A 15,386-nucleotide genomic window follows, 5' to 3' on the forward strand; every position below is an offset into this window, starting at 1 on the left:
AGGGCATGAATATAGCAAACTCCTGAACCCAACTCCCTGCTCTCGCTTTTTGTAAATGTCTGGAGCCCTGCTGTAGAAGACATCAAACAGAGATACAATAAAACACGATCATTATCACACCCTTTTAGTATTGAACATGTCGTCAATCTCGCTAAGGATGTCTCCCGCATGCGTCATAACGAAATCATGGCTCCCTGGAAGAATTCGCCAGCAGACATGGTGCTCACCGCCAATGAGAGATAGTGCATCCTGGCGATAGGAATCGGGGTCAATAATCTCGTCAGATCTAGCTAGTAAAATAGCTGTAGTGCCAGGAGCACGCTTGGACAACTTGGCCCAGGCGTCATGCTGATCGGTCAGGGGTGCAAAGCGAATGCTCGACATGAACGCGGGGACGAAACCACTGTGATGGGTGACCATCCAGCGCACATACTCCATGACACGTTGCTCCAACGGCGTAACGGCCTCGCCGGACGCTGGAACCACCTCTGCCTCGGCAACATTGAGTGGTGGCGTAGTGACTGCCTCGATGGGCGTCTTGGGAGGTGGCTTGGCTGAAGCCGCGATAGGCTTTTGAAGACGACTGCGTGTAGCAACGGCGAGAATGCGCTCCGGGACTAGGCCAGAGACGAAGAGGAATCGAGAGACGCGGCCAAAGGAGGAGGCGCGGATTAGACCTGCAGGCGCGAGGAGCACAAGGTCGCGTACGAGGTTAGGAAACGCATTAGCAAAGTGAACTGCGATGCCACCGCCGAGAGAATAGCCAACAAGGCGGAAGGCGTTTGTACCGGTCCATGCAAGAGGGCTAGAAGCCAAGACGAGAAGCATTTGGGAGACGTAGAGACGGGCGTCGTGTGGAATATCAGCGACACCATCGGAGAAACCACGCCCAAAGAGATCCTCGAGAGATGTTAGTCCAGCTGGAGACGTCGAGTAGGTAGCAAGAAGCTTACAAAGAGCATCACACGATAGCCGCGTTTGGCGAGCCCAAGAGCTATAGGCCCGAGAGTAATGCAGGGAGTGCTGATGCCGTGCACAAAGAAGACCTTTTCACCATTCTCAGGGCCAAACTCGTAAACACGTATGCTTCCGTACTAAGTCTGTGGTCAACATAGTTCTGGGTATCAGGCCGCGAGATAGTGGCTTGCTTACTGGGGTTTCGACATCTCGAGCGCCAGGAAACTGATCAGGTTGATAAACAAGATTCTTCAACTTATCAGCATTGGCCTTGTCGTACACGCCCGCCTTGAGCGGATTGCGAATGGTTTTCGGGCGCACGGGGTAGAGAAGTGCGCGGGCGATGGCGAGAAAGGCAACAGTTGAGAGAACAGTCGTTGTGACCACGAGGGCCGTTGGCGTATCTTGAGGAGACATATCTGTAGAATACTGGATGGCGAGAAGAGCTAAGGCTAAGGCAGAAAGCAAAAGTACAAGTTGATGATGGGCTGGCTGGTGAAGAGAAAGGGTGAACACTTGTTCAGCCACTCTGTGAGATTGGTTGATTAAGTACCTAGGTAGGTACAAGGTAAGGTATGTAGCACGTAGGTAGGGCTGAGCCAACGATACAGTCACAGTGATAAAGCAGAAATGCTCAGCATGTGATAGCTCTTTTCGCCTTTTTGGGGAAATACGTGATCGACAGGGACAAGAAATAAAATAAAGGATGCTGTACTCCGTACAAAAAGCGTTCCAGCTTTGCAGGTCGGTCTGAGGGATACCGAAGGTAACGTCACCATACCTACGGGCTTTTCCACTGACTGAGCTGAGCTAGCGCCGCCGGCTGAGCCGGAGGTTAAAAATAGGTACCCACCTACAGTACCGACATACACCCAAGAGCTTGTGATACCCTCTATTATGATATTTACTATGTGATAAATCTGTCTCTGTTTTATTGGCTGACAATAATGCCTGGTATTTTTGTCTATAAAAGTTAACGCGAGCTAGAGTGTCCAATAAGGTAGTTTTGGATACCTGTATGGTTGCTTTATATTGTACTTTATAGTTACTAAAGCGTGAGTGTTTCAGATTACCTACCTAGTAGTGAATACTGTTTCTGATATACCACGATTCTAGACATTTCATCAAGTGTGGCAACTGTCTCTAGATGGACGTCGCCGAACAAGGTATGCAGTATTCATGGTTGTTTTTTTCTTACGGTAGAGCAGAAAGTTATGTCTTTATTTGGGTGTCTAGGCTCCGGTTTGTCGCTGTTAGACAGCTGGCTGGACTCTATAAAGCCGCTTATATTTATAAATTCATGCTCAGCATCTGTTTGTGGCTATGGCGTAGGCTGACTATGTTGAGTACCTAGGGTCAAATGAAGCTCTCTAAATGCTGAGAGGATGTACCTTGACCAGTTGCAGGGGCATGACTGACATTCTCTATTTGCTTTAGATCCTTTCTATTACTGCTCCTGCTGCTGAGGAGTTTTCCCTACCTATTTTTTGTCTAATCTTCTTGATGAGCTTATGTACTTTAGGTAGATATGCGGGTATTATCAACTTCAATTTTGGCCCCAGACCGAGTAAACATAACAACTTTTCATCCTACTATACACATCGCATCATGACAATCCCAGACTCCCTAACCTAGCCCTACTGCCCAAGCAACATTTCCCAGTTGCCGTATCAAAATGCTTAGGTTTTCCACAATCGCTGGAGCCATTCTGTTTGCTCCACCGAAGTTGGCTAGGAGTATATCGTGAACAGCCTCCATGGTCGTCTTTGGATTCTCAACTGATGCCTCAGTTGCTCCATTGCGTTGGTTCGGTCCTCGAATGACTGGCACGCCTTGCCCCGTAGCAATGTACTGCTGCACGCTCATCGCTTCCGGGCCATCGATGTAGACTTTGTCATGCTGAGAAGACATATCCTGCTGGCTCCCGGCTTTTGTTATCACCCCGTACGTCCACAAGGCCAGCGCCGCATGATGTACACCGACGGCGTAGAAGTTTTTCAACTGAGCTGAAGGGAAGAGCTTGGCAAATCGAAGAACTTGGCCGGCGTGCCATATAGCTGCCCGAGAGTCTACACTTTCGACCCATTGCTGGAGCACAGGGAATGTCCGATGTGCCTGTTCATCTCCCTCTTTTCCTGCGAAGAGCTGCAAGTCGTCCATAGATATATGCAAGGCCATCATGAGCTGATTGAGCAACAGGCGTTCTTGGGCTGTGACCTCGGGCCAGTTCGTGGTTGTGGTTTTGAAAGCCTGCAGGTCCTGGAGCAGTTGGTGGCGTCGTGCAGCTAGCAATGAACTGGAGCCTTCATACGTGTCTTGGATATATGATCGTGTTCTGCAAGACGAGCAAAGATTTCTATACTCTAAGATCAGGAGCCAAAAGGCCTGAAGATAGATTGCTGCTGAAAATTGTACATCCAAACGATGTCGATTCTCTGAAAGGAGGTTCAGATCGCGGAATAGATCGCCAACTGACGGCGCCCGTTTCATGTGTCCAGCCTCTCGTCTTAAGTACGCATCCTTCCAATCCTTTGCTGTCTTTGCGCACCACAATTCCTTAGATGCAGGTAAGGGGAGGGTGAGTTCAGCGTATGACATGACGGGGTTCGTCAGAGCTGTCATGGACTGTTGGCTATCTCGAAGGAAAAGATGGAACACAAAACTGGCGTGGTCAGCATTGATAACAGACAGAAAGAAGAAGAAGAAGAGAAAAGGAAAGTAAAGGAGAGGAAAGACAAGAGCGTCGCAAATACTTACCGTTTCCACTTCTCCATCTCGACCCATGTCCGCCACTTTTGCTCGAGATTCGCACCCTCATCCGCTGGTGTGACTGAAAGCATCGGATACGAAGACCTCTGGAACTTGCCACGATATCGCATCATCGTCACGGGGATGTTGACGTGGCACTCTGCAATTTCCATCTTCCGTCGATTGCCGCTCCAAAGACCCGTGTCTTGACCCAGAACAATAGCCTGGATGAGGCCTATGTTGAGGATTTCTTCGTTGTTTTCTTCAAAACGCCTGGGCATAACAATTCCTATTTCAAGGTCAGAGACAAGAAGAACTTCCGAACTGGTTATACATACGGATGGACTCCTGCAGAGCATACCCAAATTTTCGCAGAGTCGGTACGGGGATCAACACAGCACCAGCAGCTGCCGCTCCCGCAATCCATTCTGGCTCTTGCTCATTGAGCTTGAAGGTCGGGAAATGTATGTAATCCGAGACCTGGTTGGTATGCGAGTTGAGAAATACATGCAACATGGTGTCCAAAAGATCTGCTGAAGGAAAGGACCCTGAGATGCGGCTCGACATCGTATCAGGTTGACAGGCCCCCAAGACCAGTGCTAGTACGCCATCACGAGCGGCGAAATCGAGCTTTTGGTCAACGACCCTTCTGAACCCCCCCTTTGAAGCCTGAGCCTGTATACTAGCCACATCTCTTTTCGAAACTGGTAGATTTCCCTGCTCGCCAAAGGCGTTGTCATTTGCTACTGGGTCCCATCGCCATGGAGACACATCCCAGGCTGTGACAAGATTCTGCCGCATATGGTCCATGTCGATGGGGCTTTTGGGGGTCTCTTGCTGTACTGGGGCCGAGCTGGCCATCCCGTCCGTATTCCAATGATCCAGCAACCCAAAGTCCATGTCTGACAATTCCATGTTACTATCATTACAAAAGTTGAGTACTGCGAGACCTTGATTTTCTGGGATCCTGGCTGACTGGTCGTACTGGTGTTCGTATAAGACATCCCGAAGAAAATCACAAAAGGGAAGTTGATCTGTCCCGGCTTGGCTGGAAGATCCAGCTTCTGAGCTGGGTGGTAGATCCCCAGTGTTTGGGGTTGCTGACCGAGAATGTCCATGGAAGTGAGTATTCTGACCATACAGCGATGGTTGACCAGCGGGGTAAGAAGTCGGGTCAGGAAAGCTGGTGGGAGCGTATTCCGCGGAAGCATTGCTACTATCGTGTTCATCATCAGCAGGTGTTTTGGAACGAGCACTGGCAGACAAGTGAACTAGGTTCATGGCTGCAGACGAGCTTGCCTCTGACGAGACGCAGGTCAAGCCACGACGAACGCATCGTTGACAAGGCTTTTCCTCCTGACACTTGACCCTTGCGGTGGCACAAGCCTTGCAGGCATGGGTAACCCTGCCGGTGTTGAGAGAAGTCGTACGCCTGCGTTTCTTGGTGTCGTCGTTCTCATGGTTGGTCTCATGGCGCTTCTTGAGATCAGCACGCGCAAATGTCTTTCCACAAATCGAACAGGCAAATCTACGGCCCAAAGTATGGGTCTGAACATGGCGCTGAAGATGCTCCGGCCTCGAGTAACGCCGTCCACAGTGACCACAGGCGTAAAGTGCAAGCCCTTTCTCTGGCTTCGCTAGTGAGGAAGCGCCGCCAGCTGAATCTCCTGAGGACGGCACCGGCACAGGAGGAGGGGGATATGATTGAGATGCAGGGTAAACTGAGGCTGAATCTGAACGTGAAGGATCAATGTTCTGAGAAAGATTCGAGGACGAGGGCGAAGGGCCAGCCATTGCGCGCAACTCGTTTGGATGGATAGGTAGGTAGGTAGGTAGGTAGCGTAGCAAGCAGGCTTTACTAAGCCCGCAACGGTGCTTAATCTGACATTGAAGAAGAAGTATATATATTGGAGGAGAGCGAACCCCCAAGAAGAAGGAGAAGTAGAAAAAGAAAGATAGAAAACAGTGTACAACAATGTGAGGAGTTGAGATATGCGAGTGGTAGGTAGCTAGCAATCAACGCTGTAGGGCTGGAAGCGGAATTAATGTGGCGGATTTAGTGACGGATAATAAATTAGCAGGAACTTGAAGCAGGAAACAAATGATTGGCCGTGGGATTTAAAGAGTGTAAAAAGCTTTAAAGAAAGGTGCAGAGTGCAAGGATCAGTGACATGGAGCCTAGTCAGGGAATAAGTGACAAGAGACCAGGAAGCGACTTTTTTTTTCTCTCTCTTTAAGTTGTCATGGATCCATCCAATGCTAATAAAAGTCAAAGGTAAAAATGTAAATCCTGAACGGTCTCATTTGATGGGGAATGCCCTCATGATATGATTGGGCCCGCAGGATCTAAGCTGAGAGGTCTAGTCCCTTTTCTGGCCAAACTCCGGCCGGCAGCAGTATCGGAGTCAATCAGCCTACAGTACCACGTCAGATAAGTCAAAGCTCTAAAACGCTATCATGGCCTGCTAGTTATATCGAAACTTGGGCTACGTCCGATGTCGTCGTCAGCATATGTCGACTGGCCAGGGTCTGGTATGGGGATGCGATATTCCGCAACTGGCCAAGAAATTGAGAGCATACGTACTCTGCTCCATATTCAAGGGAGCCATCGTGAAACTATTACGTCTTGTTCTAGCTGCGTACGTCTTCCTCTCTGTCTAATCCTGCACTAGACAGTCAGACACAGACCCTTATCTGATCGCGAGGTTGAAAAAAGATTCGCCATGATCCATCCATCGTCTGAAACACCAACGCTAACAATTCACCTGAAGCCGACTCAGCCGTGCCAAGACCGCTCCTAATATCATGAGCCTTCTCATCCTGTCCTGGACCTGCATACACACAAGCCCGTCAACGTGTGATGGCGTCAACTGCCCGAGTTCTATTGGTGTAAAATAGATCGACCCCAATGAGACGCGAATGCCTCATTTATCAGTCCACGTAATGCACACAGTAGCGGCGTTTGCCGCTCTCCTGCTTGAGAATGAGGTCTCATGATGCTTGCATTCGACTGTTTTAGAGGTGAAAAAAATATCCATATCGAGTCGTTGTTTGGCCTTGCTTTCATTGGCCTGTTTGCTCAACACCAGCCCCTTTTGTTCGACCACCAGCTAGTTATTTGTTCTGTTGCAAGTTTGACATCACACCAAAGCACCAGTTGAGACACATGTCGTCAAAGCTCTGCACTGACAGCAATGTCATTGCAGATTCACTGAGAGAGCTCCGATCACGGCGCTGGTATTGAGCATACCGCATAGCCGGCGCTTCTGTGGTGAGCTTTCGATTCGTCAAAGGGGGGTTATTCGTAACAAATTTGCCTCAATCAACCGAGCATGGAATTGCTCAATGGACGATCCTGCAACTTTTGAGAAGCTCATGCATGAGAATAAGTCTAACTAGGTTAAGTTTGCGGGCTTGTTTAACTATGTTCAAAAGGGTTTGATGAGCAAGGGAGCAAAAAACTAACTTTATCTTTCACTTCTACTTATAAACAAGGCAGGAGTCTCGAAATTTACCGCCCAGTTTCTATCATGGCCACTGACTCAGTACAGCAAGCCACAGGACGCGACGTCTATCAGCATCTCAATGCCCCAGATACTAGCAGTCTGTAGAAAGCTGTCAAGATTCCTTGGAAGGCCTCAAGGATGAAGTATATCTTTGATCAAATTCCATTGTGTTAGCCTGAGTTGATGATCGACTGAATACTCGAAAATTCTTGATGTTGGGCCGCAAACACCTCAGTGGGCTTCACTCTCACCGACTTACCGACAACCGGGTCTCAGTATCACACGGCATAGCTGATGTTTAATCGCCTGTTTAAGTTGCCACGATAATACAGTCGGATAGGTATTTTCTCCCTTGACATTATTTTCAGATGAGTGCTCAAAAGGGGCTGAAAACAACTCCCCCATGATAACGCATCAATCTGGGACGCAATTATCGCTTTTATTTCTTACGTATCTGATCTGAACTCGCTCCTCTTGTGAAGTGTCCCGTGAAAGAGAGTATTTACGCCGTATCAAGCTTAAATAGACAGATCGTTTGGGGTGATTATCCACCTCAGGGGTATAACTCTGCATTAGCAACCACCAAGGATGCACGCAATGATAATGTTGAAACTGTAAGGTTTACATAAGTATAACTAGAGTATGACAGTCGTATTGAAAAGAACAACATCTTGTGTCGTCTCCAACTTTCTAAGCATTGCTATGTAATTTACCAACAGTCTGGGTGGTGAATAAAGATAATTAAGAAAAGAGGTTCACCCTGTGGCATAAATAACATTACTTATACGCTTTTGAGCTGCGCCGGAATTACATTTCGATGTTGGTGAGTAGGTAAATTTAAGAAGAGAGTTCCGTACCACCAAGCTTTCTCTGAACTTATCCTCCAAATCTCGTCCAGGGACTTTCATTTTCAGGGAGAGTACTTGATACCCATATGAGCAACCCGAAACAAATGTAGTATTCACTCGAGACCCGAATAATGTTCAGGGCACGTAAAGATTAGAGGTATACCAGGCTATGTACTACTTGAACAATAGGGCTTGCATTTTCGATGTGCTCGACTAAGCTGGGTCAGATGATTCAAGGGGGGACAAGAACGTCATATTGATTCATCAACGAATAGTTTCCACAAGAAGGAAGTTGATGGGTGACACTTAGCGGAGACATAGTATTGGATGAAGATTGGCCCTGGAGTGAGCTATCCTGAGGTATATAGAAACGAGATATCCTCACTACATCCTCGAGCTCAACCCAAGAATAACCTTTGAACTGTATATCACAATGACACGTCAAATAGCTAAACCCTTTTTTTTCTTTTCCGTTTTTCGCGTTTTTATTCTCATTTTTTTTTTTCTGTTGCGGCAGATAATACCTTGCCCAAACCAAAACGGTTCATCACCAAGCATAATGACGATGAAAACGCGATATTTGACACACGGCTCAACGATGACTTACCCGAGGCTGTCCTCTCGACACACGTCTTCTATCTCGACTACGTCACTCAAGGCTTTCCAGTTGATCTCGAAGATAATACAGACATAGAGACATGTGGAAACTACTTAACAACTCTCCAGGGCTTAGTGTCCCTAGAGGGTCGGTGCTCCGGATTGTTGATTTCCCACCCGGTAGATCAGCCATTCATCGAACACTGAGTATAGACTACGGAGTCGTGATTGAGGGTGAGATGGAGTTGGTGCTCGACTCGGGGGAAAATCGTGTGATGAAGCGAGGGGATGTGGCAGTCCAACGTGGGACAAAGCACCAATGGGTCAAGAGAGATGAGGAGAACTGGGCTCGAATGGTATTTTTTCTTCAGGAGAGCAAGCAGCTGGCAGTGAAAGGAGTTTAACTAGAGGAAGATCTGGGGAGCTTGGGTGATGAGCTGAGATCATCCGTCTGAAATGGACTTCACGTTTTGATTTGGATCAACTCTGATAGAAGAAGTGAAGATAGGTACCTACAGTTAAAAGGTGAATGGGTACCTTTCGAGTCTAGGCCACTAACAACACTATGGGGTAATTAATCGCCAATACCGGGCTAATAAGATGATATTGATTAATTAACAGTCGGCGATAAGGGTTCAGATCTGCCCAGACTGCCAGGTAATAAGGTGTGTCCACCTGATACATTTCAAGTTAGCGCGTGAGTGGTCAAGTGAGCTGCGGTGTGAGAATGAGAGAGAAATGCTTATAGATCTAGCGTTATCTAACCTATCAAAAGCCCAAACATCGATAACTACCCAAGGCACCTAGCGAGGGGAGCTCGAAAGATGGTATAAAACTGAGTTGTCTGTTTGAGATGTGAAGTGGTTAGTGTACCTTGAGGTTAGTAGCTCAAAGGCAAGCTGAAATAGCACCTACCACCCTGTACACCTTGTTAGCAAAGTGATCTCTGTTGCACGTTGAATCCCAGGGGGTAATAAGGCTACCTACCTTAAGGTAGTAGGTATGGAGGTTAGAGGTCCCGTCTAGGTACTCCGTAGTTTGCTAGGTGATGCAAGGGTGATCGCGTGGGCGAATGATTCCCCCAGCTCCACTTCTTCGGAGCGGGCAGCCCCTCAGATGAGACGGGCCTGCCGCAAGCCCAGTCCTAGCGGACCCGTGGAAGCCCAAGGCCAGCCCTTTTGGACCAACTAAACTTTCCAATAACTTACTTCAATCAACAAATAATTCGGCACGACTTGATTCGAATCACTTTTGAAAGGTTGTTTGTCTTGAGTGCGACTCTACATCATCTTCGCATCATCTTTTGATCACCTAAAAAGTACGTTCAACTCGCTACATCTCCCAGACCTGACTCAGTACCGACTTACCATCCTGGCTATCACCGAGCTACCTAGTATCTATCATGCATCATGCGAGTTAGCCTTGAACCAACCATTTTCTAATCGCATCTGATATAGGTTCAAGTAATCCTACTGCCGACAAACGCCGCACTCGAACTCAGAATTTCTTCTTTTACCTACACACTCCCGCAATACAAAGCTCGGGTCCCATCCTCTCGACCGATATCATCAACCCATGTTGCATTAGACGAGGGCTACGCATTTCCAATCACCCCCCTCGTTAACAACCGAGTCTTAATGAGCTGCCATGGCCAGCCCTTCGGGTGCTTCAGGCCAGTTCGCCTCGGAGGCTGCCAGAGACTACAGTGCTCTTGTGTCGAGTAGTTCTCCGAGCTCACATTCGTCGTATAGCGATGATGGCCAACACGAAATTGACCAGAACGACCCAAACCCACATCACCACCACCAAGATAACACCCAAGATCCAGTTTGCCCTTGGCGGAATCCTCGCTTCCATCACCAAGAATGTTCGCGATACTTCGACTGCCCATCCCACACCATCGAGCGGAGTCTATCGGAGAGTGGTTCAGGAGACCAAGAATCCACCTACAGCTCGCATCACTCTCGCACTGATGTCGAGCGAGATCAGTCTGGAGCACAAACTATTCGCTTCTCAAACCAAGAGCTTGCACAAGTTGGGATCACTAGGGATAATGTCCCAACCCCAGACTCGGACCATGCGAACGTTGACAGAGATGGTGCCTATATTACGAGCGATCCTCCATCAAACCAAGCTATTTTACCCCCCACGGTTGCCCAGGAATCGGGTCAGTCTTCGATAGGTACACCACATAATACGCGGTTCGAGCAACCTGATTCTCAGAGTGTTATCACTGGCAACCCGGTTCAGAGAGCAAGGTCCAGCCAACACTCAATCACACCAAACTCACAAAGGGCTCAACGAGCGCACACAACTCCATCCCGAGAAAGAATGGATGCACCGTTACCATCCCCAAGACCTTTGGAAGAGGCACTTCCACCACTTCCGCGCTCTGCTCGCCAGTCAATATCTTCAGATCAGCAACGCCCAAGGTGGCAGCCGGATAATGAGGTCACATATTGCCCTATCTGCCACACGCAATTTAGTTTCTTCATCCGCAAACATCACTGCAGGTAGGTCGAGGTATACCCAGACAATATTTGATTGTACATGCTTATCAGATCAGGAAATGTGGACGAGTTGTTTGCAACGCCTGTTCACCACATAGGATCATCATCCCCCACCAATATATTGTACGGCAACCTGGCTCCGAGGCAGCCATCCATCAATCACTGCTTGTGGACGGACTAGGAGCTGGATATTTTGATGTGAACGATATGTCGGGAGGTGAACGGGTACGGCTTTGCAATCCCTGCGTACCAGATCCGAATACAGCGCCCCCGCAAAGCCCGAGTCCACAAGCAACTCTTTCACCACGAACTTCTCACCAGAGGTCACGAAGCAGTATCGGTGATGCCTATGGAACACTGCAGCCGTCTAACCGACATGGTGCAGTCTTCGCGCCTGGCACCGGTGGCGACCCGTACAGATATCTCTCTCTCAGGACGAGGAGTGTCACAATGGTACTTGGCCCTTCTCTCGTTGAACTTTTGCATAACTGACGTATCACTAGGGCTCGGCATCGTCTGGCTCTTCTCCTGGTCCTACCTATAGAAGACGTAGTGGAGCGTTCCAGTCGCGTTTTGATCGAGTCCAAGCAAGTGGTCAGGCTGCTTCGGCATCTTCATATCCAGATCGCTACAGTTCACTAGGAGAATCATCAACCAGGCAGCGGGCACTTCCGCCTACGCCACAGATTGCCGAGGAAGACGAATGTCCTGTTTGCCATCGTGAGCTGCCGTCCCAGAGCTTGCCAAATGCTGAGGAACTTCGTCAGTCACATATCACGAAGTGTATCCAGACTCACAGCGCGTATGGAACATTGGGCGCTAGTGAGGATGGCGGAGCACCAGCTGTACCCCGGTTAACAGGCATGTATTGTTATTCTGCAACGGAGAAGGATTGCATCGATGATGCAGAGTGCACCATTTGCCTCGAAGAATTCACAGTCGGTGATCAAATGGCACGTTTGGAGTGCCTGTGCAGATTTCACAAGCACTGCATCTCGTCTTGGTTTCGTAAACACCCCGGAAGGTGTCCAGTTCACCAGCATGGCTTGGGTTACTAAGGAGAGAGGCGTTTATTGCATATGAGAATGGCGTAACGGATATGGGACTGGCCACTTTTCAGCATTTTTGTATGTCTTAGATTTGGTTGAGCACTGGCTACTGTGCCTTTGTTCATTGCAGCATTTGAATTTGAATATGGGTCATGTAGTTGTGCAAAAAGTATTGGATGTTTCAATACGATGTGACCAAGAATAGAGAAATACACATGAAATTCACTCTAATGTAAACCACTGTGTCGATAGCCTGATTTTAAAGCTGACTCCTTCGTTTTGTCAATTTGTTTTGATTGCATGAGTCTATCGTCAGTGCTATCTAGCTCAGTATCCTTACCTATATCAAACTCAAACGTTGCAGCACAGCCAGAAAAGAAGAGTCCGAAAGTGGCAGGCTACGTCGTCATATATATGCAAGTAAACTAAGGGGTTGACAGTCTGATGGTTCCATCAACGCAAGTCGTGTTGGTCTCTGATAGGACATGAAGAGTTCACATCTTACAATCATGCAAAGCTTGAACTTGCGAACACAGTTGATGCCCCAATGCTCTAGCGAAAGAGAGGTCAAACAAGTATGCTACCAACGCTCTGCCTGGCAAGCCTCCCTGCCCTATGACCTCGGCGGTTTCCAAAAAAATATAAAAATATAAAATTATAAAAATATAATAAGATTGAGATATGGCCTACATGAGTCTAGATACAAAAATCTACCCCTTGGATAGGAATTGTGAAACTTCAATGTTCTAGAATGAATATATCTCTATGCTGTGAAGTATCTCGGCGAATCTCATACTCTTCCTGAGTCTTGAGATTAATTTTCACTTCTAGACTTTCACGATGACCCATCACTGAGATTCATCACCTTCCACGTTGTGTTGCTACACCCTTTGATGAACTCTTCATATGCCATCTCTCCTTTCGAAGTATACCGAAGTCTAAGGACACTTGCGATCAGTTGTCTCAACCCCTCTATTCCATGGCGTGGTATGATCTCGCGCTTGTCCCCATCTCGTACATTGTACAGTATGATGCGTGGTAACTTTCCAGACTCCGAGCCTAACAAATAGGCATAAATGCAAGTCTGGATGACGTGTTCGTTGGAAAGGCTTGAGACGAACTTGATCTCCCATACTGTTCGATTATCCATGTCGTCGTTGCTATCGGTAGTGGAATTGTTTACAATATCTGCTCGACCACAGAGTTGAGTTTCTTGGCCATCGATATAGAATTGCTGCTGCATTTCGACTTCAAAATTCAGCCTTTGGGCAGAATCCACTAGCTCACTATCAAGTCGACGCCGAGCAAGGATGAGATCTTCGGGCTTGATCCAGTCATACTTGTGGTCTTTCATCTGAATCACACGCGGTAGATATCCAGAGAGACTCGCTTCATACTCGCAAGCTTTCCGGCAAAGCCAAGCAACAAGCTTCTCGGGGCATTTTGGCAAAGTTTCATCAACTTCTCCTTCACTTGGTCGCCCTAGTGACCTTAATGTTCCCGCTGTGTCCAGCTCTAGAGCTGCAGCAACAACAAGGCCATTGATGTCGCTAACAGACTCATATAACCCCCTTTTCGGATCCGAGAGTACCACGTTCCTTATGTTGATGTGTTCATGGCAAGGGAGAGGAGACGCTAGCCTGTCTACACGAAGATGGCGCTCGACAAGCTTATCAAGGGCATCGCCCTGGACATACCGCGTTATTTCACGGGCTCCACAGGATTTTGGAAGCATAAGGCCCAGCTCTAGGGGGCGTCCGGGTAGATCAGGGTGCGAGATTTTTGTTCGTTTCTTTGTCAAGGTGACTATCTTGGCGGTATCGTACAGAGAATCGAGGGATACGCACGGCATCATCTTACTTTCGTCGTTATGGACCAATACAAGTTGATGCAGAGAGCGCGTTAAAGCCACAAAAACTTCATTGGGACAGCCGTCATCTGGCAAGTCGCGGCCGAAGAACTGGAAATAGGAGGCGTCGATGCCTAGAAGAATAACAAGCTTACGCTCTCGGCCCTTGAACTGATGTATCGTAGAGATACACAACTTTCCGTTGATCACGATGTCGTCGAGAGGCGTTTCCTCATCAGTGGGTACATTAATCGGCAAACCATAGACCTGGACCAACGCATTTGTAAGGTCTTGCAATGGTCCTTTCGTACGAATAGAGGGTGCTATTATCACGCAGTTCTCGGGCTTGTAACGCTTTATCAGGGGGTAAATCGCTCCAGCCACTGCCAGACTGTCCCAAATATTGCATCTCAGGACAATGGGCTTTGGGCCACGCTTCGAGCTGGAGATGTACTGCTCTCCACCAAGGAAGACACGGTTGATGAACTGGACAGCTGATGAGGACAGTCTGAAACTGTTGCCTAACTGAAATTCTGCAAATGGATAGGGACTGATTGGACCCAGCACCTCAGGGGCCAGCGTCAGATAGCGAGGGTCAGCACCACGATAGCGAGGGTCAGCACCACGAAAGCGGTATATCGACTGGCGCTCGTCGCCGAGGACGACGATGCGCGCGGGTTGGCCCCCTTTCCTGAGGTTATTAGCCCGGACAAAGCACTCGACTAGCCAGAAGGTTTCTGGGTTGCAGTCCTGAAACTCGTCTAGTACAATAATGTCGAAAGGGTTTGAGGCCCATCGTGGAAGCTTGCCGCACTTATTGATATTCTCCAAGAGCTTGATAAGTGCTTCATCGCTCGGAACCACTTGTCCAAGGAGGACACCCGCCATGCCATGAAAAGTGTATACATCGCTGTTGTGGTACTTCTTGAGACGATGAGAGGTTTCACTCTGAAGTCTCTTTGAGAAGAGAATGCTTCCAATTCTCTTGTCAGGGTGTGCAGCCGCGATTGCTTCTATGGTGGCGGTTTTGCCTGATCCGGGTCTTGCTGATACCACGACATTCTGGTCAGCGCAGAGTTTTGCGACCCTCAGCTGCTGAGACGATGGTTCGAAGGCTGGTTTTGTGCCTGCACACTGGAGCCGGCTGTGATTTCTGGTGAAGAGCCGAGATGAGCCTATCTGGCGAGAATAACATGACTTTTACCGTATCGTTAGCTTGGTTTCCTCTGGAGCAAGCATAGTGATACTCACTATTCGGCGTCGAGACCAGGCTGAGAGCAACAGATGCATTATGTTGGCTCGTAGTACTATAGTGTTGATGA

At 48.3% G+C, this 15,386-nt stretch overlaps 4 protein-coding genes across 4 annotated transcripts; 1 reads left to right on the forward strand and 3 right to left on the reverse strand.

Moving 5' to 3' along the window:
* Positions 1-114: 114 nt before the first annotated feature.
* Positions 115-1,374, reverse strand: FMAN_04545 (uncharacterized protein; the record flags this gene model as incomplete). Its single annotated transcript, XM_041828735.1, has 3 exons — positions 115-920; positions 968-1,094; positions 1,153-1,374. 3 exons carry the CDS (start codon positions 1,372-1,374, stop codon positions 115-117), a joined length of 1,155 nt encoding a protein of 384 aa, XP_041679568.1.
* A 1,209-nt stretch (positions 1,375-2,583) lies between these two features.
* On the reverse strand, positions 2,584-5,499 carry FMAN_04544 (putative transcription factor Pig1p; the record flags this gene model as incomplete). The annotated part of the gene is made up of 3 exons (XM_041828736.1): positions 2,584-3,619; positions 3,715-3,994; positions 4,044-5,499. 3 exons carry the CDS (start codon positions 5,497-5,499, stop codon positions 2,584-2,586), a joined length of 2,772 nt encoding a protein of 923 aa, XP_041679569.1.
* Positions 5,500-10,303: 4,804 nt separating this feature from the next.
* Positions 10,304-12,224, forward strand: FMAN_04543 (uncharacterized protein; the record flags this gene model as incomplete). The annotated part of the gene is made up of 3 exons (XM_041828737.1): positions 10,304-11,169; positions 11,223-11,619; positions 11,670-12,224. The coding sequence occupies 3 exons, from the start codon at positions 10,304-10,306 to the stop codon at positions 12,222-12,224; spliced, it is 1,818 nt and encodes a 605-aa protein (XP_041679570.1).
* An 826-nt stretch (positions 12,225-13,050) lies between these two features.
* Positions 13,051-15,354, reverse strand: FMAN_04542 (uncharacterized protein; the record flags this gene model as incomplete). The annotated part of the gene is made up of 2 exons (XM_041828738.1): positions 13,051-15,261; positions 15,316-15,354. 2 exons carry the CDS (start codon positions 15,352-15,354, stop codon positions 13,051-13,053), a joined length of 2,250 nt encoding a protein of 749 aa, XP_041679571.1.
* Positions 15,355-15,386: the final 32 nt, after the last annotated feature.

This window comes from Fusarium mangiferae (assembly GCF_900044065.1).
Source record: "Fusarium mangiferae strain MRC7560 genome assembly, contig: FMAN_scaffold003, whole genome shotgun sequence".
Taxonomy (NCBI): Eukaryota; Fungi; Ascomycota; class Sordariomycetes; order Hypocreales; family Nectriaceae; genus Fusarium; species Fusarium mangiferae.